Source organism: Protopterus annectens, chromosome 17.part0, assembly GCF_019279795.1.
Source record: "Protopterus annectens isolate FY-2018-M chromosome 17.part0, PAN1.0, whole genome shotgun sequence".
Lineage (NCBI taxonomy): Eukaryota > Metazoa > Chordata > Ceratodontiformes > Protopteridae > Protopterus > Protopterus annectens.
The window spans coordinates 417,130,973-417,156,256 of record NC_056751.1 but is presented as its reverse complement, the minus strand read 5'-3'; the positions used below and the strand labels follow the sequence as shown (position 1 = coordinate 417,156,256).

Below are 25,284 nucleotides of genomic sequence, written 5' to 3'. Positions count from 1 at the left end.
TGTAAATATTCTGATGTGGCAAACCACTGAAGAAAGGAGAGAGATATGTGGGCTGATGGAGACTTAAAAAGCAAAGAATGCGGTTTCGTTTACAAACATTTCCTTATGTATTTTTAAACAAGTTTTATTCTGATGCACACAGTCAATGCGATGATTAATGAGGTGCTAAAATAAATTTTAAAATTCAGTGTAATGGACTGCATGCTACTTCAAATCATACATATATAATACAGACATTGTTTTAACATAAAAAGTGGATGTTACATATTGGGTTTGCAGCTTTATTGCTAATGACATAACTACACTGATTTGAACGTCACACGGTATACCCTTCTTCTAAAGATGTCTCAGTCTGTCCATAAAACTCAAGTCAAGCTAAATCACGTCTAGAGTGTCTGTCATACTACGCACCTTCCGTCACAATGGGGAGTGATTTGTGTGTAATCTACACTGTCCTCCTTCAACTTGTCTTTTTTTTTTTTCTTCTAACCAGAGGCTCCTGTGTTCTACCACATCATGGAGACATGATGGTAGGTGAAATAAAAATGTTCAAAATGGACCAAGATATATGTGTGTGTGTGTGTGTGTGTGTGTGTGTGTGTGTGTGTGTGTTTGTATAATCTACACTGTCCTCCTTCAGCTTGTCTTTTTTTTTTCTTCTAACCAGAGGCTCCTGTGTTCTACCACATCCAGGAGACATGTGGGTAGGTGAAATAAAAATGTTCAAATTGGACCAAGATGTGTGTGTGTGTGTGTGTGTGTGTGTGTGTGTGTATGCACATGTATGGTATACTTGTCCAGGATGGTTTTCTGCCTTAGGCTTACTGCTTCTTGAGGTAGGTTATGACTCTTCACAACCATGAACGGGACAAATGGCCCTGAAAATAAAAGGACAGGGCAGTTTACTGTGGAGGGCAAAAAACTCTTCTTAACCCTTGACCCTGCAACCCCCTTACCAAATATAATCATCATCATGGTCAATTCACATCAGATGAAGAGACAAAATCCAGTCCCACTGACTTCTAGAAATGAGTCAACAACAGAAACATATATGCATAACATACCCGATGCCCAACAACTGCACTTGGCATGGCAATTTTAGATTCATTACTGTAAAAGCAAAGTAAAAGACAAAAAAGTCTCACTAAATATGATAATCACTTGGAGAAACAAATGTGCTAAATTCCACTGCATTCAGTAGCGTTTGTACTAATTAGTCACTGCTCCTGTGACCTGACTTCTGACTCAAGTCCTCAACCAAAACCTGGCACACTGGTGAAAGAGTACAAATGGCTATTACAGTTCTAGATATCAATAACTTTAGAGACACCCTCCAGAAAGGAGGTCTACTGATTCATCCTTGGGCAGAGACTTAACAGTTCAGAAAGAAAAATGAAATGGAACTAATGCACAATACAGTCATAAATGAAATGTACCTCAACAGCCTGAAACTTTAGAAATACAAATATTTAGACATTAGCAAAGAATAAGAAATGATTACATCCAGGCATTAAACAACAACTAACAACTTAGTGAATCATTTCACATGCATGAATCCTCTTCATAAGCGTTGGGTATGACCTTATGAATCTCCACAGCAGCCAAGCAAAGTTCACAAGAAAAGTACAGTTTTGTACCTACCATAAATGTAGATGTTCGAGGATCCACATTGCTGCAGTCCTAACTATTGGGTAGTCCGCTGTCCAGTCGGCCCGAATACCAAAGTATATGGCTGACGTCGGTCAGGGCGCATTAGACTGACGTCAGTACGTCAGGGTACTAATGCGCATGACCGACGTCATATCCTCAGTCTTTTCTTGCCCCAGATGTCAGAAGACCCTGAAAAGATAAGGCCAAAAACCAAAAACTCCCAACATACCTGCACCAAAATATATATATATATATATATACAAAATTAGCAGAATATAACCTCACCTACACAACCACCCCTAAACACAGAGGGGAAGGAGGGAGGGTAAATTGGACTGCAGCAATGTGGATCCTCGAACATCTACATTTATGGTAGGTACAAAACTGTACTATGTTCTTCATTCCACATTGCTGCAGTCCTAACTATTGGGTAGAATCCCAAAGCAGAGGTAAGGGAGGCTGGCAAATCATAAGGAAGCAGGAACTGACAACATGCCCTGCAAAATAGCAGTGGCAAAACCAGCCCTAGACTTAGAGTAGAGAGGAAGGTGATAATGCTTAGAGAAAGTATGCACTGAACTCCAAGTAGCTGCCTCCAAAATATCCTTAGTTGCCACCCCCTCAGAAATGCTGTTGAAGTGGCAGTAGCCCTAGTGGAATGAGGCCTAATCCCAGCTGGAATCTCCTTGCCATGATGGGCATAACAAAATGTAATGCAACACCCAATCCATCTAGAAATAGTTTGTTTTGACACAGGCTTGCCCTGAGAACTCAAAGCAAAAGAAACAAACAACTGCTGAGACTGCCTAAAATCCTTAGTCCTGCTCAAATAATAACGCAATTGCCTGTGTACATCTAAAGTGTGCAAAATCTTTTCCCCTTTATTTTGGGGATCTGCATAAAACGTAGGCAAATGAATAGTTTGGTTTAAAGCCACACTAGAAACCACTTTAGGCATAAAGGAAGGATTAGTACGTAATGATACCCTATCCTTATGAAAAATCAAAAAAAGGCTCAACCGCCATAAGGGCCTGTAACTCAGAAACCCTTCTTGCAGAAGTAATGGCCAACAAAAAAGCAGTCTTCCATGACAAGTATTTCAGGTCAGCAGTAGCTGCAGGCTCAAAAGGTTGTAGAGTAAGTTTCTCCAACACAAAATTGAGATCCCAAGCAGGAGTAGGAGCTCTACGTGGGGGTCTTATATTCTTTGCCCCTCTAAGAAATTGCTTAAACAAAGGATGTGAAAACAATGGTGGGTCACAATCATAGTGAGCTGAAATTGCTGCAGCATGAATCTTAATGGAAGAGAAAGACAAACCTTTGTCCAATAACTCAGTAAGATATTGAAGAGCCACACTCAAATTAGGCTCTGAAATCTCCAAATTCTTCGCTGCAGTCCAAAATAAAAATCTCTTCCATTTTCTCGTACACTTTCCTTGTACTAGGTCTTCTGGCTTCCATAATCACATTTAAAACTTGTTGAGGAAGTTGAGACCTGCTGTCTTTCAAAACAGAATATGCCAGGCTGTTAGATGAAGAGAGTGAAGCTTGACATTGAGCAGACGACCGTCCTTCTGAGACAACAGATGTGGAATCAAGGGTAAAGGCCATGGAGGCTTCTTTACCAGACTCCTCAGTAATGGGTACCAGTGCTGCCGAGGCCAATCTGGAGCTATTAAAATCATCCTTGGCTTGTCTTGTCTGACCTTTAGAAGCACCTTTGGAAGAAGAGGCAGAGGTGGAAACGCATACACATGAAGATTTTTCCAACTGAAAGAAAGAGCATCCACTTTCCAAGCTGTGTGATGAAACCTCTTTGTGCAAAACTTTGGCAGCTGGTGGTTTAGTGGAGAAGCGAACAGATCTATGTCTGGAGTTCCCCAGGACACTGTCAACTTTTGAAATACATGAAGATCCAGTTTCCACTCGTGGGGATCCATGATTTGTCTGCTTAACACATCTGCTAAGGAGTTCTGTGCTCCGGCAGAAACCTTGCCTGAAGAGTTAGTTGCAAGCTGAGCGCAGTCTCCCATAAAATCATTGCTTGCCTGCACAATGGGTAAGAATTTGTTCCCCTTGTTTGTTGATGTACCACATGACAGTTGTGTTGTCTGTTAGAATCAACACCTGCCCTGGAAGAAGTAACTCCTTGAAAGCCATTAATGCAAACTGGACTGCTAACATCTCCTTCATGTTGATATGTAGATGCTGTAGTCTGGCAGGCCACTTGTCTTGTATCCACTTTCCATTTAGATGAGCTCCCCAAGCAATGTCTGAGGCATCTGTCGTTAGAATTTGACTCGCCTCTGGCGGGTCACAGAGAGTCCCTTGTTTAGGTGACATTCCTGAGCCCACCACAAAAATTCCTTTTGAATGCAAGGTATTATTTGAATGACAGTGTCCAAATCCTGGCAGTGCTGTGTCCATACATTTTTGAGATACCATTGTAGCTTCCTCATATGCAGTTTGGCATTGGGAAGCACCAGAATACAAGATGCCATGAACCCTAAGGCTTGAAGGACTGTCCTTGCAGTCAGCCCGGACTGAAGAGATAGTTGATGGAAGTAACTGGAAAGATTCTTTTGTTTGTCCGGGGTTAAAAAGGCCATCTGGGCTGCTGTATTCAGTCTCACACCCGGAAAGCACATGTCTTGAGAGGGTACTAGACTGGACTTTATTTCGTTCACAGAATACCCTAGGCATCTTAGCACTGCTATGACATATTCCAAATGCTGTAGAAGGTCTTCCTTTTCTTGAGCCAGAATCAGGCAATCGTCCAAGTAAGGATAGATTTGAATTCCTTTTAGCCTGAAGTAAGCTATCACTGGAGCCAGAACCTTTGTGAATACTCTGGGCAGTAGATAAGCCAAAGGGCAATGCAGAGAACTGATAATGAGAATTTCCAGCTCGAAACGCAGATACTTTCTGCAACTTAGTCTTATAGGCACATGAAGGTAAGCTTCCTTGAGATCTAAAGTTACCATCCAGTGATCTTTGCACAGCAGAGGTAAAAGCTGTTGTAATGTCAACATTTTGAACTTGGGAATGTCCAGATAAGTGTTGAGGATAGATAAATCCAAAATTGGTCTCCACGTGTTCCCCTTCTTTGGTACTAGGAACAGGCGAGAATAAAATCCTAGGCCCCTTTCTGGCACAGGAACCGGCTGAATGGCCCCTATTTGGAGTAACTGAGAAATTTGCTTGTGAGCCTCTTGTCTTTGTAGAGGAGGAATGTCTGGCATGCCGTTGAAAGGAGGCAAGGTATGGAAATAAAACCTGTAACCGTGGTGAATGATATCCAGAACCCATCTGTCTTGGGTAATTAAATCCCAATTTTCTTTGAAAAGAGACAGTCTTCCTCCCAACGGTGCTGCCAGGCGAGAATGAACTGGCAGCTGAAAAGGCAGGTCATTGGGTCTGCTTACGAAAGGACTGACCCCTGCCCTCACCAGAAGTCTGAGCAGGGGAACTCCTGTTCTAGGCCTAAAAGAACCCTGAGCTCTGCCCCTACCACGTCTAGACCTACCCCTAGACTGGGAATCATAAGCAGGATAAGTCCATCCCTTAGCAGGCCAATTTCTACTAAACTTCGGGGGCTGCACCTGCAAAAATCTTTAACAGTTTGCATAGACTTAGCCTTGTCCTCCATTTTCTTCAAAACTGCTTCTACAGGCGAACCAAACAACACATCAGACTGCAAGGGAGCATCTAAAATCCGTGTCTTAACATGCTCAGCTAAATTCTGATCTCTCAACCAGGCGTGCCTACGAAGAACAGAACCAGTGGCAGCCACCCTGGAGGAGGCCTGCACAGCATCAAAACCACATTGCAAGGAATGTTTACCCACCTGTTCAGACACATGAACTAAATCCTGCAACTCTTTATACTCAATACCTTCCGCCAGAGCATCCACCTTAGATTTCAACTGTGAAAGAAGATAATTCTGATATTTTAACATGTGAAACTGACAATTCAACGCCCTCATGGCTAAAGTGGAAGAAGTATACACTTTCTTTCCCCATCTATCCAAAGCCCTTGCCTCTTTATCAGGAGGGACAGGATTTTTAACAACTGAGGCCTTCACACCTTTAGGCCCCTGAGAGACAGTTTCGGGTCTGCCCTAGGACTCTTAAAAGATACTTATGAGCTTCAGGCACCCTATAATACCTATCCGGTTTAACTGGGGCAGGAGGCAAAGAATCAGGATTCAGGGAAGCCTCTGCAAAACATCTTCCACCACATTCAAAACAGGAGGTATAGCTAAAGGCCTATGCTGGGGTAAAACAAGAATTCCCTAAGCCTTTTCCTGGAATCAGAGAAATCTTGACCTTCCCATTTAAAATGCTCCCTCATGGAATGCAGAGTCTCTGAAAATGAAAAATCCTCAGGAGGAGAAGCTGAAGGAGTAGAATCATCCACATCAGAATCAGAATAAGGAGGGTACTCCTGCAAGTCTTCAGTCAAGACTCAGAAGCCTCGAGCATTGCTCAAAACTCTCAAACTCAGGTTCCACCCTAGGCCTCTTATCAGGAGGGGGCATAGAACCCCTTATCATAGTAATCAAATCCTCTGCCATTTTAAGCATATGTTTCTTAGGCAAAGACCCTGAAGCACTAGGAGAAACCCCCACTGAAGCAAAACTCGGCCTGCCCCTCAAAGCAGCCTTGGAAACAGAAGGGAGGCTCTGACCACCTTAGGAAGAGAGGGAAGAACAGCCACCTGAGAAGCCCCCTCAGCCTGGCCTACTTCCTGAGAGGATACATCCTGTAACAGTAAAGTCTCTCCCTGAGACTCCAAAGAAACACCTGGCAAAACCTCTGGCTCCACTGAGCCCTCTAAAGAACCGACGTCTGGGACTGTCGGTTCTTCCACTCTAGGCTTTGCTGTTTTGTCCTTGCTTTTTAGCGAAGCGGCGGAGCATCCGACGGCATTTTATAATTACAACGCTTCCCAAACACTAACCTGGCACAGTCTAACCTTCTCTTAATAGTGCGTTTGTTAAATCTGGCACAAGAGCGGCATCCAACAACGTCGTGCTCAGGCCCTAAACAAGGTATACACAAAGTATGGTAATCCCTATGAGGTATCTGTTTCCCACAAGAAATACAGTTATTCACTTTTTCTGACATCCGGTTAAATACTGAGGCAAGAGAAAACCAAAATATTCCCCAACGGGGTACTTAGCCAACTTTGATTCGGTCTGAAACTCTGGCTTCAGAAACTTTCAGAACGCCAACCTGCACTCGCAAAATTGCTTCTGCATCGGACCATGCGGCAAAAAAGACTGAGGATATGACGTCGGTCATGCGCATTAGTACCCTGACGTACTGACGTCAGTCTAATGCGCCCTGACCGACGTCAGCCATATACTTTGGTATTCGGGCCGACTGGACAGCGGACTACCCAATAGTTAGGACTGCAGCAATGTGGAATGAAGAACATAAAAGGATTTCAATAACCAAAAACAATTTCTTTAACTCACAGGGGGCTGGTTAAGGAGAAGACTACGCAGCTGGGGGTTCGCTCCTGGATTGGATGGCCTCAGCATTGCTCCTTGCTGTGGCTGTTGCTGTCCTTGCGCCATGCCAGATGCTGGTGCTGTTGGCTGCTGTGCAGCACCCTGGACCCCTGCCTGCTGCTGTGCTCGTATTTGAAGCTGCTGCTGCTGGATCTGAAAATAAAAAAAATAAAAAATCCATAGTCTGACACACAGCATCTAAAAAAGTAAACTTATAATGCTGCTTACAACATTCTAGAACTTAAAACCTTTACTTGGGAGAAGGAAAAAAAGACAGACAACTTTTAACCAAAAATAATATCAGAAGGCAAAAACAAATGACAAAGCACCCACACCCACCATGCATGGGTCTGCACCCCTCTAGTTAATACAGTCAACTCTGGACACCACATTTCCATGGAAGGAGGAGAAAAAAACAATGAAGGGTTTTCATGAAAAGTCTTGTTTATTTTCTTATTTGAACTTGTTAACCAGGATGGAGCACTGATTACACATCTAATCAATTTCAATTTCAGCTCGGGATGCACAAAACAATGAGTGTTACAGTGTATAACAAGTATGCTACGTAAACAACAAAATGTACATTCATCACATGACATACAGCAAAACAGCTAATCTTTGAACTAATGGTGAAATTCAAAATGAATACACTAAGAGTAAAGAAGTGAGAGTGTGAGGCAAAATCAAATGGTACAATTAGTTTATTTAACCAGATGGGATGCATTTGCACTTAGCTTGAATTATAAGATGGGTTTTTAGTAGTACAAATAATTTAGGGTAAGATGATGCGACTAAGACTGGAAGGGAGGAACTCCCAGAAAGTACAGTTTTGTACCTACCATAAATGTAGATGTCCGAACTGGATAGCATCTGCAGTCATAACAACAGGGTTGTCCTGTCGTCAGGCAGCCCTTCAGTCGGCCGGATTCCAAAGTCCGGGTCCAGCTTCGGCTGATGTCGCACTTCACCCGACGTCATCTCTGTTGGTCTTCGGGTATAAAGGCATCAGCCGACGCCATTTTCCTCAGTGTTTCTTGCCCCAGATGCCAGTTGCCCTCTTGAAGGCTAAAATTTGGATAAATGCCAATGTTTCCAAAAAGATAGAGGTAAACACAAAAATAAGCATGTATGTACATATATACAAACAAATACACCATAAAAGACTCCCCACCAGCTAGCTATTAGGAGGGTAAACACCCTAGGAGTACCACAGAGGGAAGGAGGGAGGGTAATCCTGACTGCAGATGCTATCCAGTTCGGACATCTACATTTATGGTAGGTACAAAACTGTACTATGTCCTTCATGGATGCATCTGCAGTCATAACAACTGGGTAGAATACCATAGCCAACTAGGGAGGAGGAAAAACTAGATTATGGTGTGTTTAGGATCCCTTGCAGTACAGCAGTGGCAAACCCTGCTCGGGATCTGGAATATAGAGGCAAATTATAATGCTTGGCAAATGTATGCACGGAGGTCCAAGTAGCCGCCTCAATAATGTCTTTGGTTGCCACTCCTCGTAAGAAGGCTGTGGTAGTGGCTGTTGCCCTTGTAGAATGAGGTCTTATGTTCTGTGGAATTGGTTTTCCATGGAAGGAGTAACAGAATCGTATGCAATTTCCTATCCATTTGGAGATTGTCTGTTTGGAAATAGCTTTTCCTTCTCTTCCTGTTGCATAGGCTACAAAAAGCTGGTCAGTTTTTCTGCTACTTTTTGTTCTGTCCAGGTAGTAGCATAGCTGTCTATGTACATCCAAGGTATGCAGTATTCTTTCCCCTCTGTTTTGTGGGTTGGGAAAGAAGGTAGGTAGGTGGATTGCCTGGTTTAAAGACACTCTGGATACCACCTTAGGCATAAATGTAGGATTAGTCCTCATGGACACTCTATCTTGGTGGAAGATTAGGAAGGGCTGTACTGCCATTAGGGCCTGAAGTTCAGAAACCCTCCTGGCTGAGGTTATTGCCAGTAGGAAAGCAGTTTTCCACGATAGATGCTGTAGGTCTGCTGTTGCTGCTGGTTCAAAAGGTGATAGTGTCAACTTTTCTAGCACAAAGTTCAAGTCCCAAGCTGGCAATGGTGGTTTCCTTGGAGGTTTTACATTCTTGATTCCTCTGAGGAACTGCCTGAGTAAAGGATGTGAAAAGACAGGTGGATCAAAGCTGTATTCTGCTGATATAGCTGATGCATGTATCTTGATGGAGGAGTAGGACAGGCCTGTATGTAGAAGTTCTGCCAAATACTCCAGAATGTTAGGCATATCTATGTTTGACACATCTTTTCCTCTTTCAGTACTCCAAATGACAAACCTTTTCCATTTTCCTGCATAGTTCCTTCTTGTTGAAGGTCTGCGGGCTTCAAGAATAATATCTTTAACTCTTTGGGAAAGTTCTGGATTAGCTGCTGCTATGTGATGTTCCATGCAGTCAGTTGCAACGTTTTAGGTTTGGATGCATGATGCTGTAGTTGTTCTGAGTTAACATCAAAGGCATCAGGGTATTGGCCACATATTGTTCGAGACATGCTCCTCAGCAGTGGGTACCAGTGTTGCCTTGGCCAGTCTGGAGCTACCAGGAGTTTCCTTGGGCGTCCTTCCTTGATTTTTAGTAATACCTTGTGTATCAAGGGAAGAGGTGGGAATGCATATGCTGTTAGGCCTTTCCAGCTGAAGGAGAGCGAATCCACTTTCCATGCCAGTGGGTGGAATGTCCTTGTGCAGAATTTTTGAGCTGGTGATTGAGAGGGAAGCGAATAGATCTATCTGAGGCATTCCCCATTTCTTTGAGATGGTCTTGAAGATGTCCGGGTGTAGCATCCATTCGTGGGCATCCGATGTGGTTCTGCTTAATATGTCTGCTAGAGTATTCTCCTTTCCGGTACAAATATTGCCTGTAACTGGATGTTGTAGCTGAGTGCCAGGTTCCACAGCTCCAAAGTCATTCTGCATAGGGGTATGAATGAGTGCCTCCCTGTTTGTTGATGTACCACATGACTGTGGTGTTGTCTGTCCTTATCATCAACTGGCCCTCTTTGAGAAATGGTCTGAACTTTTGGATTGCCAGTTTTACTGCCAGCATTTCTTTTAGGTTGATGTGCAGGTGAAGTTCATCCTCGTCCACAATCCTTGCACGCATTTGTCCAGCATGTGGGCCCCCATCCTAGGTCTGAAGCGTCTGTTGTGATGGTCTGGTTTGCTTGACATCTGCGAAAGGGTAGACCTGGGTTTGACTGGCATGCTTGAGCCCACCATAGGAACTCCTGTTTTAAGCATGGAATTAGTGGAATTTCTGTTTCTAGGCTGTGCCTGTGTTGGGACCATAAATTCTTTAGGTACCACTGTAGTTTTCTCATATGTAGTCTGGCAAGTGGGACCAAGATTATGCATGATGCCATGAATCCCAAGGCCTGCAGTACTTTTCTTGCTGTTAACTTGTTCTGTTTTGTTAGAGCCAAGAAGTAAAGAGGGAGTTCTTTTGTTTTCTGCAGTTAGGAATGCCATTTGTCTTACTGTGTCCAATTCAGCAAGAATGTCCTTGTTTGGGATGGTATCAGCCTTGATTTTTGTAAATTGACTGTGTATCCCAGTGCTTGTAGCAAGTAAATGACCCTTTGTAAATCTGTTGTCAGCTTGCTTTTGTTGTCCCCTTGTAGCAGGCAGTCGTCCAGGTATGGGTAAATTTGAATTCCCTGTAGTCTGCAGTGGGCGTTACTGATGCCAGGCATTTTGTGAATACTCTGGGCACAGTAGATAAGCCAAAGGGCAATGCTGAGAATTGATAATGCTCTGATCCTGCAAGAAATCTGAGGTATCTTCTGCAGATTGGTCGAATGGGGACGTGCAGGTATGCCTCCTTGAGATCTAGAGTTACCAGCCAACACTCCTTGCCCAGCATGGGAAGAAGTTGCTGTAGGGTCAGCATTTTGAATTTTGGGACAATGATGTATGTATTTAAGGTGGACAGGTCGAGAATAGGTCTCCAACTTTTTCCTTTCTTGGAACTAGGAATAGTCTGGAGTAGAATCCCTTTCCTTGTTCTGTTGTTGGCACTCTTTCCACAGCTCTCATGTTTGCTAATTGCATTATCTGTTGTAGAGCCTCTGTTTTTGATTTGGAGGTAGATTTGGCATTCCTCTTTTGACTGGTAAAGTGTGGAAGTGGAACCGTAACCTTGATCTATGGTTTGTAAAATCCACTTGTCTTTTGTGATATAGTGCCAGTTCTTCGAAAATAAGGTTAATTTGCCGCCTAATGGAGCTGCTATTTGTTCCCTGGTAGGCGGATTTAGAGGTAAGTCACTGTGGTTGTGTTGTTGTAGTGGCAGTGGTTGTGTCTGTGCCTCTGTTGTTACCTTGCCACTGTCGTCCTCTGTAGGCACCTCCTCTGGATTGGTTTCTGCCTCTTGAACGTCTATTCCTGCCCCTTTGGGATCTTGTGGAGTCAGGAAAGGACCAATTTTTGGCAGGCCAGTTCCTGCTAAACCTTGGGGGTTTAACCTGCAAGAAATCTTTAACCGTTTGAACAGATTTTGCCTTTTCTTCCATTTTCTTCATTACCTGCTGGGCAGGTGCACCAAACAAGCTGGTCGTATCCATAGGAGCATCTAATAACTTAGCTTTAACATGATCCGGTAAGGCTTGTTCCTTTAGCCATGCATGTCTTCTTATCACTGTGCCAGTCATGGCTGATCTAAATGAAGCCTCCAGTGCATCATAGCCACATTTTAAGGAATGGTTACTAACCTGTTGTATGTTATTTACCATTTCTAATACGTATTTCTTATCAATAGAGTCATCAGAGGATAGCTTTTTTGTTAACTGATCAAGCATAAACTCTTGGTATTGTATCATGTGAAACTGACAGTTTAAAGCTCTAGCTGAGAGAGTAGCTGAGGTGTAGACTTTTTGCCCCATCTGTCTAATGACCTGGCTTCCCTTTCAGAAGGAATAGGGTTTTAGCTGTGGTCGAGGCTACTGCCCTGGGACCCTGGGATATAGTTTCGGGTCTGCAAGTGGGGCCTTGTAAAGGTGGTGATGAGTGTCTGGTACCCTGTAAAATCTGTCTGGTTTGGCAGGGGCTGGAGGTAAAGAATCTGGTGCAGAGCAGACATCATTGAAAGCATCGTCCACCACAGAGAGGACAGGAGGTATAGCTAAAGGCCTGTGCTGTGGAAGGTGCAGAAAGGTCCTAAGTCTTTTCTGGAGTCTGAGAAATCCTGCTGCTGCCATTGGAACTGCTCTCGCATGGCATGTAAGGTTTCCCCAAAGGAGAATTCTTCTGGTGGGGAAGCAGCTGGAATGGATTCTTCAGCATCTGAGTCTTCATAATTGGAGAAAGGAGCCTCTGGCTGGTCTGTTATGTCTGATTCATCGGCAGAATCATCAGAGGACACAGGCTCGGGGCTCTGCCCTAGGTCTCTTCTCTGGGGCTGAGAGGCCCTGTCTGGGTGAGATTGAGATCCCTAATTAATGAAATTAAATCTTCTGCCAGAGTAAGCATTTGTGAACTAGAAGAGGGCCTGGTTGTAGGGGGTTTAACAGGCACTGTTTTAGTAGTTTTGGCTGCTTTAGCCCTGGCAAAGGCCTTAATGGACATGGCTGCTGGAGGCCTAGCAGCACCACATGCTGGGGTAGAGACATCCAAGGGAATGGTGTCTGATAAGTCAGTGGCAACCACCGTAGTGGATAAAATTTCTGAGGCCGATTCAAGAGAAGTAGCAGGGGCCTCAGTGGTAGAGATAGATTCAGCTGTACTTTGATCAGTTTTCTCGGTTTCGGCTGAAACCGAGACACTCGCGGTTTGCTTAACCATGGTTTCGGCCGAAACCGCGGACCCAGTGTCGGTCTTTATCTTTGCGTTTTTAGCAGTTTGGGTAGTCGGAGGATCCGGCGGCATAATATACGCAAAATCAGAACCGAAAAACTGTTCAGCAAACTCCGACCGGCCTAAGCGTTCGTCGGTTGAATGAAGCACAGGCCGAACAGGCTGCTACGTCGTGGGCTGGGCCTAAACAAGGCAGACAATAAGAGTGGAAATCTTTATGAGGTATTTGTTTCCCACAGGTTAAACAATTATTAACTTTTTCTGACATCGGCTGAGGCAAGAAAGAGTCCCCAACGGGGTACTTAGCTTTAGAAGTCTTCGAAGTAGTATTCGGTAGAAGTAATCTCTGGATCCGACCGACCGGCACTTGCAAACAGCTTCTGCTTGGCCACGGCAAGAAAGACTGAGGAAAATGGCGTCGGCTGATGCCTTTATACCCGAAGACCAACAGAGATGACGTCGGGTGAAGTGCGACATCAGCCGAAGCCGGACCCGGACTTTGGAATCCGGCCAACTGAAGGGCTGCCTGACGACAGGACAACCCTGTTGTTATGACTGCAGATGCATCCATGAAGGACATCTCTGCAGTTCAGCCATGTTTCTTTGATCATGTAACCCACTAAAGACGCATAACACTTAAACTAAAAATTGAACCAAAACATGACAGACTGCCTGGCACCATAGTGCAGAGGGATGGAGGACTGACTGGGATCCGGGTTCGATTAGCAGCCCTGGCACTGGAGAAGCCAGGTAGGAAGTAAAAGCAGTGAAAGGGCATGGGCTGCTCTCGCCTCTCCTCAGGGGGTGAGAATGGGTGTCTGGACCTGAGGACATGTAATTTTCTAAGGGGGAGTTTTTCCATCTCATAGAACTTGAGACTAGTGAGCCCCCACTGCAAGTGTGGTCACACAATACGCAGAGGGGAATTTAGCATTTGGACGCATGCTTTCCATTTGATGGCAACACACTGTGGTGCTCAGAAGAGTCACTACAATGTAAAGGGTAGGCCTCCTCGCAGGACCAGCAAGTTGGCCTGCTCTCTACTCCCATAATTACAGCTGAGTGGATAAACTGACTGGGATTCCCGAGCATACCTCTCAACTGTACTGAATTCCTCTGTATTTTTCACTTTGGGGCTCAAAATAATAAAGTGCAACAAATTCCCAATTGGCTCCTTTAAATACAGATTTCATTTTCAGGCTTCAATAATAAATTAAAAAAATAAATAAATAACTGAAACTAGCCGTGCCGAGGTAAGTGTGAATGAATGTCTGCCAAAGATGGACATTGGACCACATCCAAAATTTGCAGCATTTGGACTTCCCTCGTTATGGAGGTTTCTGTCTTGAATCATGGTAATTAGAGAGCAGGCTGGCTGCTTTAAAGGCAACAACCTGCATTTTTGCTTTATTTCTGCTTTGCCTCACATAGAAATCAATTTCTGATATAGCCTGTAATTAACCTATGACATTGTTTTTATTTTTCATTTTTATTTTTATTCTTATTTTTATTGTATAAGTTTTTGTATATTTTTTATCTTGTTAAGTAGTAGTTAGTGGAGCTTTTCTCCTCGGGCCTCCACTGAAAATGGACTTGTATCCAGTTGGACTAGCCCGGTTAACAAATGTAAAATAAAATAAAATAAAAATATGTATGAGTATGTGTTAGTTAAACTGGCGGTTTATTTCTCTGTATGAGAGAGAAAGCATGTGTATGTAGCCATTTGTATGAGAGGTAAAGTGTGTGTGTGTGTGTGTGTGTGTGTGTGTGTGTGTGTGTGTGTGTGTAAAGTAGGGGTGTGAATAAGTGTGTGGCTGTGTCACAGCAGAGAAATGGTAGAAGTGTGTGCATGTGAGGCAGAGAGAAAGAGAGAGAGCAGTCTTTTTTTTTTTCATTTTTCTTTATTTCATAAGAAAGGCTGGTGATATTAATGCGTATTGGTAAACACCAAAGCACTCATTTATTTATTCACTCACCTTCAGTACTAACCCTGTTCTACAATGATTACACAAGTGCTTCACACTGTGGTTGTGTACCTCAAAACTGAACTTAACCCCCCCCCACAAACTGCATACTGAATCAAGATAGCAATGACCCACCGAATTAAGCAGCAACACTCGCTGCCCAAACTGTTGTTTACTGGAGTCTTGTTGCCTGGTTACCATCAATTACAGAAATTTAATTGTAGTTACTTCCTCAATGACTCAACTGCAAAAATCTGCCATCACTTTTTCATCCCGTCATTAACACAGGGGGGAGTAAACAGCACCTAGTAGTGGAAAGACGCACGTTTCTCTTAAATTACCTACATATACATTCAAACTGTGTTAATTTGCAAACAGCAGTTATTCAACGTGCATAATTTCTCAGCTACTTCCATACTGTAACAGTGGGTAGTGCAGTGTAAGATTTTGATGGATTATGAAGTTTAGATTTTTTTAATAAATTATTAGCATTTATGTGTTTTTGTAGATGATGTTTAGAATGCACATCATTCACATTCCTTTTCATTTCAGACATAATTCAACTAAGCAATAAGAGTAAACCACAGTAATTTGTCAGAAAACACATGTCACCCAGACAGAGCCCTCAGCTGAATCAGGGACAAATCACAGACTCACTTTTGTGTAGGAGAGCCCCCATTTAAGCAGTGGTGTCACATGGGAAAAAAAATGAAAAATGTCAAATATCCTGAGATCTTAGAACAAAATAGTCCCTATTTTTTCTTTAATAGTTGCATAAAAGAATTATTTTGTATGATCTGAAACACCTACAAGTTATACAAAATTGCATAGGCAACACAAATCACTGAGCACTGGTCTCTAAATAATGACATACATTTAAGTTTCATATCCTTCAGAAAATGCATGCTAACACAAATCCTGTTCTTATAGCAACTTCGTGTTTGCAAAAGCAATATTTAAAATCTGTTCCTATTTTTTTGGTCTTTGTACTATTATTTTAGGCGTTGTCCAGATTTCTTAGGTTAAATAATTGCGAGGTATGACCAGCACCTGGTGTAATGTCTTGCTTTCAGTTGCAAGTTTAGAAAATGTCTCTAACAGAGTTGTTACCAGCATTCTCTAAATCACTGGAACCAATTGACATTATAGTAGCATTATGCACCAGCTAATTGTTTCATAGAATACTGTGGTCTCTCTCTCTGCAGTAAGGGGGGGGGGGGGCTATTGTGTTTCACTTCATTGATATTCAGTGTTAAACTCTTAGCCTAGAGGGTTTCCCTGTATTTATGTGTTAGTCACATATCTCTGAATTTATTACTGCTCAATATCGGAGTTGTTTGGCTTCTGCTACATACTTACAATCAACTGCATTACTAGCTGAGTTAAGGACAAACTTGCAGTGTTAAAGATTGTACTGCATTTTATTTTTCTGTCTCTGTTTCATTGAATATTGTGGTCTGTCTCCCTCTGTAGTTATATATTTTTTATATGTTTCATAGAATACTGTGGTCTCTTCTCTATCTCTCTCTGCAGTTAGTTTCCTGCCCTCATTCCCTGTTCTTGTTCTGGTATTAATCTTGGTGGCTTTGGAATTGCCCGTCCCTCCTGTAAATTTGTGTTTGAACACTCCTCCTGGGTCTATCTCATTTGCTCACTCAACCGAGTACAGTGAAATCATATTTTGACTTCAGACACTTCTATCAGTCCCATCTGTTAAGCTCTATCCCAGCTCTATTCCAGTCTAGTGTCACTAGCTAATTCTACCTAATACAGAGAGAACATTTGTGAAGGGCAAGCCACTTAGGTCCTTAATTTTAAATTATCTTCTGTTTCTCCTTTTCCAAAAAAAAAATAAAATAAATTCTAAGCTTGTTTTCCTGACTTTCCTGCAACTAGTCTAGTCCAGATACAGATTTGCTGTATCCAGGACTGCTTGTAAGCTTCTGAGTCCCCAAGCCTTTCTGTGTTGGAGGGAAGCCTTTTAGCTTATCAATGGGAGTAGTAAGCACTAGGTAGCCTGTCTACCACAAGACCCAGGCACAGATTCTTAGTTTTAGCACTTGAATTTGCTTATTCGTGCTCAGCACTTGTTGAGAACTTGTTGTTAGCACTAAATAACCTAAAAATTACTCCAGCACTCAACCGTCCTCTTTACCTAGAGGAAAACAGTTTTTGTACTTACATTCCTCATTTGTTTAGAGAAAGACAGCTCTTATCCTCACTTTCCTCACTTGTCTAGAGGAAAGTAGTTTTTTATTCAGGCATGTCCAAGGGTCAGCTCACAGTGTTCTCTCCTGTCTATCTGATGAATCTGGGCATCTTGGGGCAATGTAGCAATTGCCTCATGTACACAGACAACCCTCTCCTCCTACCACCCAATACCACAACCTGTGAGAAATGCACTTATCTAGCCAAACTGGAGGTAAAGCTCTCTCCAACCAAGACTGAACTTGACAGTCAAGAGGAGAAGGTAAACATTTGCACCACACCACACTCATCACATAGTCCCACTAAACCTACACCACCAATATCCACACATAGAAACACAAACATTTACGGAGGCTCTCAGTAATAACCTGCTCAAGCAACAGAGACCTCCAAAGCAGAAACGCAAGCAACCTCCACCCCCCAACACAACCCAAATGACACACAGCCCACAGACTCAGTGTGCCAATAAACCACAGCCCATAAGGCAAAACAATGTACCAACCACACTAGTCACAGGTGACTCGATAGTCAGGCACACTGATGTTGCACTCACCAGGTTAAACAAGGAGAAGGTTACTGTCAGCTGCCTGTCTGGTGCCATGATCCGCCACATAACCCATGCACTCAGGTCACTCCACAACAAGTACAAATATGACTCTGTCATTGTCTATGTTGGTGTGAACGACCTGAGACGTACCTCCCTGGACTACATGAAAAGAGACATGGAAAAGCTCTCCGATCTTGTAAACCAGGCAGGTATGACCCTACCCTGAGTAGCATCCTGTCATTGCCCAGAATGATACTGCAGTACAAGGACAAAATGATTGACTTCAACAATTGGCTAAGCTTCTGGTGTCATTCTAAGGGGATCCAGTATCTGTCTGCCTGGGATGATATGGTCGACAGACCATGATGCTTTGTCAGAGATGGCTTGCACCTGTCGCTCCTGGGATTCCAGATACTGGCTAAGGGTCTAGCCGCCCCTATAGTGCCTTTTTTAGGCAAGGTTCAAATGACAAAGGATAAAACCACCACTGTAACAATACAAGCATGCAAAATCTGAAGGTAATGCTACTCAATGCTAGAAGTCTAAATCTCTAAATGCACTCACTCGAGGCACTCCTTAAAATGGAGAACACTGACGTCTGTGCAGTGACCGAGACCTGGTTCAAGGCTCTAGAGAGCACCCCTACATTACCAGGCTATAACTCATACCACACTTTTCGGCCATCTAACCTGGACCAGAACACCAAAGATGGAGGTGTGTTCATATACATTAAGGATATCCCCACCTCCAGGCTAGGTGCGCAGCATAATGCATCCAAGGTTATCCAAGTGCAACTAACTCTGGGCAAAACTGCAATCCAAACTTGTAGCTTGCTACAGATCCCCCACCATGCCCCAGGATTCCCACTCCTCTTTTCTTGATATACACTGGAAAATATTAGGGTTCACCCAAACAACCTAATAATGGGCGGTTTCAACTACTCCACCATTAACTGGGAAAACTACTCATGTATCAACTCCTTCGTTCAACGCTTTCTGGAATTCATAAATTCCAATGCCATGGATCAACTTATCCACACCCCCACCAGGGGCAACAATATCCTAGACCTCCCCACCTGAAGTCAACTCCTCACTGGTCAGATCCGACCATAAGCTAATCACCCTAGATATCCGCATCTCGCCCCCACCCACTATTAAGGAAACCACGGTAAACAATTTCTCCAAAGCCAACTTCATGCTTCTTAAGACAGAAGTGGCAAACTTCATGACACCCATGCAGATGGACAATGGAGTTATGATTGCTGAATCCTACACAGATGCACTCTATAAAGCACTTACACGAGTGCATGGATCGTGCTATTCCAAACAGAACCAAGACGCTATCCTCCAAAAAAAAAGGAAGCCAATCTGGTGGTCCCCTGCCATAAATAAACTCTGTCTATCTGGACAGATTGAACTGGGGTCTGCAGAGATAAAGGGAGTCCTAGATTCAGAGACAGATGAGTTCTCCACCACTGCAATTCCTGTTTAACAAATTCCACTACTGGTACCTGGAAATCCAAGGGATGAAGATGCCGGGTCCAACAATTCTAAAATATGATCAAATTTTTCTCATGTTTAGCCTGACTAGTGCTATCATGAGGATCACTGATGTCATGAGGCCTAGAATTCTGAGGAACTCTCTTGCTGAGGCAATGTCTAGAAGAGAGAAATCCATGAAAATACCCCAAGTCAAAACTTTTTCTTCAGGCAGGAAGGCTACCTTTTTATTGCATCTATCCAACACCACAGGAAAATAATTCACAAAGGGTGTGAAGAAGGACCATTCAATTTGAAGCTCAAGTGGGAAAAGAGGGAAGCAAACTTGTCTAAGGACTACAAGCACCTGGATACAGAATCTGCACAAATTGGCAAGTTGTCTAAATAAAGAAACATGTGGATGCCTAGGGTTCTGCAACAGGCAGCAACTGGGGCTACACATTTTGTAAAAACTCGAGATGTAGTAGACAGCCCAAAGGGTAATGCAGAAAACTGACAATGTAAGCCAGATACAGAAAACCTGGGAGTAAAGTACAGTTGTGTACACCTACCATAAATGTAGATGTTCGAGTGTCTTCACTGTTGCAGTCATAACTGTAGAGTGTTCCTGCCGGCAGGCAGCCCGAGGTCGGCCAGAATTCCAAAGTCTGGGTCCGGCGTCGGCTGTACCAGCAAGTACCCTGACGTCCAACCTTTCTTGCCCCAGATGTCAGAAACCCCTAGTAAACCAAAAGGTGTCCAAAGAAAAACACAAATACACCACAAAAGAAGTGGAAGAGGAAACAAACAAGGATAAGAGGGGATAGGTGGGAGGGAAACACCGACTGCAACAGTGAAGACACTCAAACATCTACATTTATGGTAGGTGTACACAACTGTACTATGTTCTTCGTGTTTCACTGTTGCAGTCATAACTGTAGGGTGGAATCCCAAAGCAGTGAAAGAGGGAGGAGGCTATGCAGAGGTAGGGGCAGCAAGAAGACCCTACAAAACAGCAGAGGCAAAGCCTGCCCTAGACTTAGAATATAGAGGGAGATTATAGTGCTTGGAAAAAGTATGCACTGAACTCCAAGTGGCAGCTTCCAAAATATCTTTGGTAGGCACTCCTCTGAGGAAAAGCAGCTGAAGTGGCAGCTGCTCTAGTAGAATGACTTCTAACAGAACCTGGAATCTGTTTCCCATAGTGAGAATAACAAAATCTTATTCCATGAGCAATCCATTTGGAAATAGTTTGTTTAGAAATAGCCTTACCTAGAGAACTGGAGGCATAAGAGAGAAGCAATTGATCAGTTTTCCTGAAATCTTTAGTTTTGTCCAGGTAAAATCGTAGTTGTCTGTGTATGTCCAATGAATGTAGAATCCTTTCCCCTTTATTTTGAGGATTGGGAAAGAAAGTAGGAAGGTGAATAGTCTGATTTAGAGCCACTTTTGAAACCACCTTAGGCATAAAAGTCAGATTGGTCCTCAAGGAGACTCTGTCTTGGTGGAAAATAATATACGGTTCCACAGCCATGAGAGCTTGCAACTCTGAAACCCTTCTGGCAGAAGTCAATGCTAACAAAATAGCTGTCTTCCAGGATAAGAACTTGATATCTGAAGCCGCAGCAGGCTCAAAAGGAGGCAAAGTAAGTTTCTCCAAGACATAGTTAAGATCCCAAGCAGGAACAGGAGGAGTTCTGGGAGGTCTTAAATTCTTAGCCCCTCTCAAAAATTGTCTCACCAATTGGTGAGAAAAGATGGGGGGATCAGTGTTGTAATGAGCTGAAATAGCAGAAGCATGAATTTTGATGGATGAAAAAGAGAGGCCTTTAAGCAAAAGGTCTGAGAGGTAAAGTAAAATAGAGGAAATATCAGGCAAAATAGGGTTAGAACCTCGGTCCTGCATCCAAATACAAAATCTTTTCCATTTAGAAGCATAAGATTTCCTAGTGCTAGGTCGTCTAGCTTCTAAAAGAACATCCAAAACTTGTTTGGGAAGAGCAGAAGGAATCAAAGACCCTTGAAGAGCCAAGCTGCCAGACATAGGGTCTTGAGTTGAGGGTGTAGCATCTGACCCCGATGCTGGGACAGAAGAGAAGGGTTCAGAGGTAGAATCCAAGGAGGTTCCAAGAATAGGTGTTTTAAGGTTGGATACCAAAACTGCCGAGGCCAATTTGGAGCTATCAGAATGATTATCTTGGGCTTGACCTGTTTTATTTTCAGTAATACCCGAGGAAGAAGAGGAAGAGGAGGGAAGGCATATCCCGAAAGGTTCCTCCAGCTGAATGACAGGGCATCCACTTTCCAAGCTGTTTTGTGGAAGGACCTGGTGCAAAAAAGAGGTAGTTGATGATTGAGATGGGATGCAAACAGATCTATCTGAGGACAATCCCAAACTGAAGTAATCTTGCTGAATAAGCTGGGGTCCAACATCCATTCGTGAGGATCCAAGAGGTTTCTGCTTAGGCTGTCTGCTAAGAGATTCTGTTTTCCTGGAATGAATTGAGCTTGAAGACGCAGATTCAGATTTAAAGCCGTGTCCCATAAATTCATGGCTAGTCTGCAAAGGGGGTAAGAATGAGAGCCCCCTTGCTTGTTTATGTACCTCATGACTGTGGTATTGTCTGTACGTATCAGAAGAGGCCCCGGATTTAGATATTTCTGGAAGGCTAGAAGAGCATTTTGAACTGCCAACATTTCCTTCAAGTTGATGTGCCAGGCTAGATGCTTCTTTGTCCAAGAGCCCTGCTGGCAAAGATTTTGAAAATGAGCTCCCCAAGCATAATCCGAGGCGTCTGTGGTTATGGTCTGAGAAGGTTGAGGCAGACGAAATGGATTCCCTTCGTTTAAAGCACAAGCCCTGGACCACCAAAGGAACTCCTTCTGGAGGCAGGGAATCAGTGGAATCATTGTTTCCAGACTGTGGTAATGCTGTGACCACACACTCTTTAGGTACCATTGAAGTTTTCTCATGTGAAGCCTTGCATTTGTAATCGACAGGATGCAAGAAGCCATGTAGCCCAATGCCTGCAGGAATTTCCTTGCAGTGAGCTGAGTTAAAGTAGCCAAAGTTTTGAAAATTGAAGCCAGCTGTTAACTGTTTTTCTGGAGTGAGGAAGGCCCTTTGCAAGTTTGTGTCTAGAAAAGCTCCCAAAAAGATCATTTGCTGAGAGGGGATCAAATGTGACTTTTTTGTGTTCACTGAAAATCCCAGTATAAGGAGAAGACGTTGAACAAAATGCAGATGTTGAAGTAGAAGGTCTTTGCTGTCCGCCTGAATCAGGCAGTCGTCCATGTAGGGGTAAATTTGAATCCCTTGGAGTCTGCAATAAGCTACTACTGGAGCCAGGCACTTGGTAAAGACTCTGGGCGCAGTAGATAAACCAAAGGGCAGTACAGAGAATTGAAAGTGCCTTGAACCTGCCTTGAACCTGAGGTATTTCCTGCATTCCTGCCTGATTGGAATGTGTAGGTAGGCTTCTTTCAAGTCCAATGTCACCATCCAGGCATCCTGGGAGAGCATTGGAAGAAGTTGTTGTAAAGTAAGCATCTTGAATTTTGGAATTTCCAGGAAGGTGTTTAATACCGAAAGGTCCAGAATCGGTCTCCATGTATTTTGCTTTCTTGGAACCAGAAATAGTCTTGAGTAAAAACCTTTTCCCATCTCTGAAAGTGGAACAGGCTCTATGGCTCTCATGGCCAGTAAGGCGTCCACTAGATTTAAGGCCTCTGACCACTGATGTTCTGGCAGATCTGGCCAACCCATAGACCTTGGCAGAGTATGAAAGTGGAATTTGTAACCTTTTAAAATCACGTCTGAAACCCATTTGTCCTGGGTAATCTGAGTCCAATTTTGGTAAAAAAAGAGAGAGTTTTCCTCCGAGAGGGGCTTCCAGGCAAAGAGGACCTGTAGCCCAACAGAGGGAGTCATTGGGTCTGTTTTCTTTGTGACTGAGATCTGTCTTCACCCCTTCTAGGTGATGAAGCAGTCCATTGTCTGGACCTGTAAGAGGCCTGTGCCTGAGCTCGACCTCTGGGGCGTCTATATCTTCCCCTTTGAGGCCTGTCAGACGTGGGAAAGGACCAATTTTTAGAGGGCCAATTCCTAGAAAATCTAGGAGGCTGAACCTGTAAGAAATCTTTCACAGTCTGTATAGATTTTGCTTTTTCTTCCATCTTTTTAATAACCTCCTCAGCCTTGGATCCAAATAAAACATCAGGCTGAACCGGGGCATCTAACAGTTTAGCTTTAACCTGCTCAGGTAAATTCTGCTCACAAAGCCAAGCATGTCTCCTGATAACAGTACCAGAGGCTGCGGCCCTGCAAGAAGCTTCCAAGGCATCAAAACTACAATGTAAACTATGTTTGCTAACTTGTTCAGTTGCATGCAATACATCCTGTAATTCCTTGTCCTCTGCACATGCAGGAAAAGTAGAAAGCCTTTGCTTTAAAACAGACAAAAGAAATTGCTGATACTTGAACATGTGAAACTGGCAATTTAAAGCTCTAATAGAAAGAGTAGCAGAAGTATAAACCTTTTTGCCCCACCTGTCCAAGGCACGAGAATCCTTTTCAGATGGAATAGGATTTTTGGATGAGGCGGCCTTAGCAGCCTTAGAACCCTGAGAAATAGTTTCAGGATCTGCAGAAGGGTTCTTAAATAAGAATTGATGGGAATCAGGGACTCTGTAAAATCTATCAGGCTTAGAAGGAGCAGGCGGCAAGGAATCAGGATTCAGGTTAGCTTCAGAGAAAGCATCATCCACAATATCAAGTACAGGAGGAATAGCCAAAGGCCTGTGTTGAGGGAGAAGGAGAAATTCCCTAAGTCTCTTCTTGGAAGCAGAGTAATCCTGACCTTCCCAATGAAAATGCTCTCTCATCTCATGTAAGATTTCCCCAAAAGAGAAGTCTTCAGGGGGGGAAGCAGAGGGAATAGAGTCCTCTGCATCCGAATCCTCATAAGGAGGGAAAGAATAATCCTGTTCAGAGTAAGAGACAGAAGACACAGAAGCCTAATCAGAGGAATCATAAGGTAAATCCTGTCTAGGCCTTTTTTCAGGAGGAGGGTGAGAACCCCTAATCATTGTAAGCAAATCCTCAGCCATCCGTAGTAATTGCTTCTGGGTCTTGGGAGCTGAATCCGAGGCAGCTTGAGAAGAAACCCTTGGTTTAACTGGAGTTTTTGACTTTGCCTTTGCCTTTGTAGAAATAGTGATATGAGAAGGCCTGAAAACCCCCTCAGAAGCCGGTACCTGCACAGCGGTTCCAGACCATTCTGAAGGAGCGACGTCTGAAGGTCCTGCAGCAGATAAAATACTAGGCCTAGATGGCTCCCCATGGGAGTCCGTGTCGGCCATCAGTTCCGAAGTGGCGGATGACAGGGGCTGCAAAAGCGCCTCACTGACGACCGCCGAACCCGAAGCTGACTCCGGCTGCAAAGTATCCTGTTTGGACCTCGGAGGCCTATCCTTGTCCTTGCGTTTCTTTTGAATTCCGGTTGACGGTAAGGTATCCGATGACATCATGTAATTGAATCGTCTACCGAAATAATTCAAGGCCCAATCGTACCTACGCTTGATAGTGCGAGAATTAAACCTGGCACAGAACCGACAGCAAGAAACGTCGTGGTCAGGGCCTAAGCAAGGTAGACAGTAAGAGTGGAAATCTTTATGAGGTATTTGTTTTCCACACGATATACAATTATTAACTTTTTCTGACATCGGAGGAGCAAGAAAAAGATTCCCCAACGGGGTACTTAGCTTGAGAAGAGAAGTAAAAACTTCAGACCGACGACAATCAAAGCACGTTGTCCTGAATACGCCAACCAACGACTTGCGAGCTGCTTTCCACCGCACGGCAAGAAAGACTGGAGAAGATGGCGTCGGCTGACGGCTTTATACCTCTGCGTTCTGACGTCAGGGTACTTGCTGGTACAGCCGACGCCGGACCCAGACTTTGGAATTCTGGCCGACCTTGGGCTGCCTGCAGGCAGGAACACCCTACAGTTATGACTGCAACAGTGAAACACGAAGAACATCAGGAATATAAGTGTCCTTGTAATCTAGAGTTACCATGAAACAGTGGTCTGGAAGCAATG

At 43.7% G+C, this 25,284-nt stretch overlaps 1 protein-coding gene across 2 annotated transcripts in view; it reads right to left on the bottom strand.

Annotated features, from left to right (window-relative positions):
• MED25 (mediator complex subunit 25) overlaps positions 1 to 25,284 on the bottom strand; it is a 1,733,520-nt gene that overhangs the window by 130,425 nt on the left and 1,577,811 nt on the right. For both annotated transcript variants that reach the window (XM_044059360.1, XM_044059361.1), the window contains one exon: positions 7,133 to 7,321. In XM_044059360.1, coding sequence (XP_043915295.1) covers positions 7,133 to 7,321 — 189 coding nt within the window. The remainder of the gene's footprint in view (positions 1 to 7,132; positions 7,322 to 25,284) is intronic.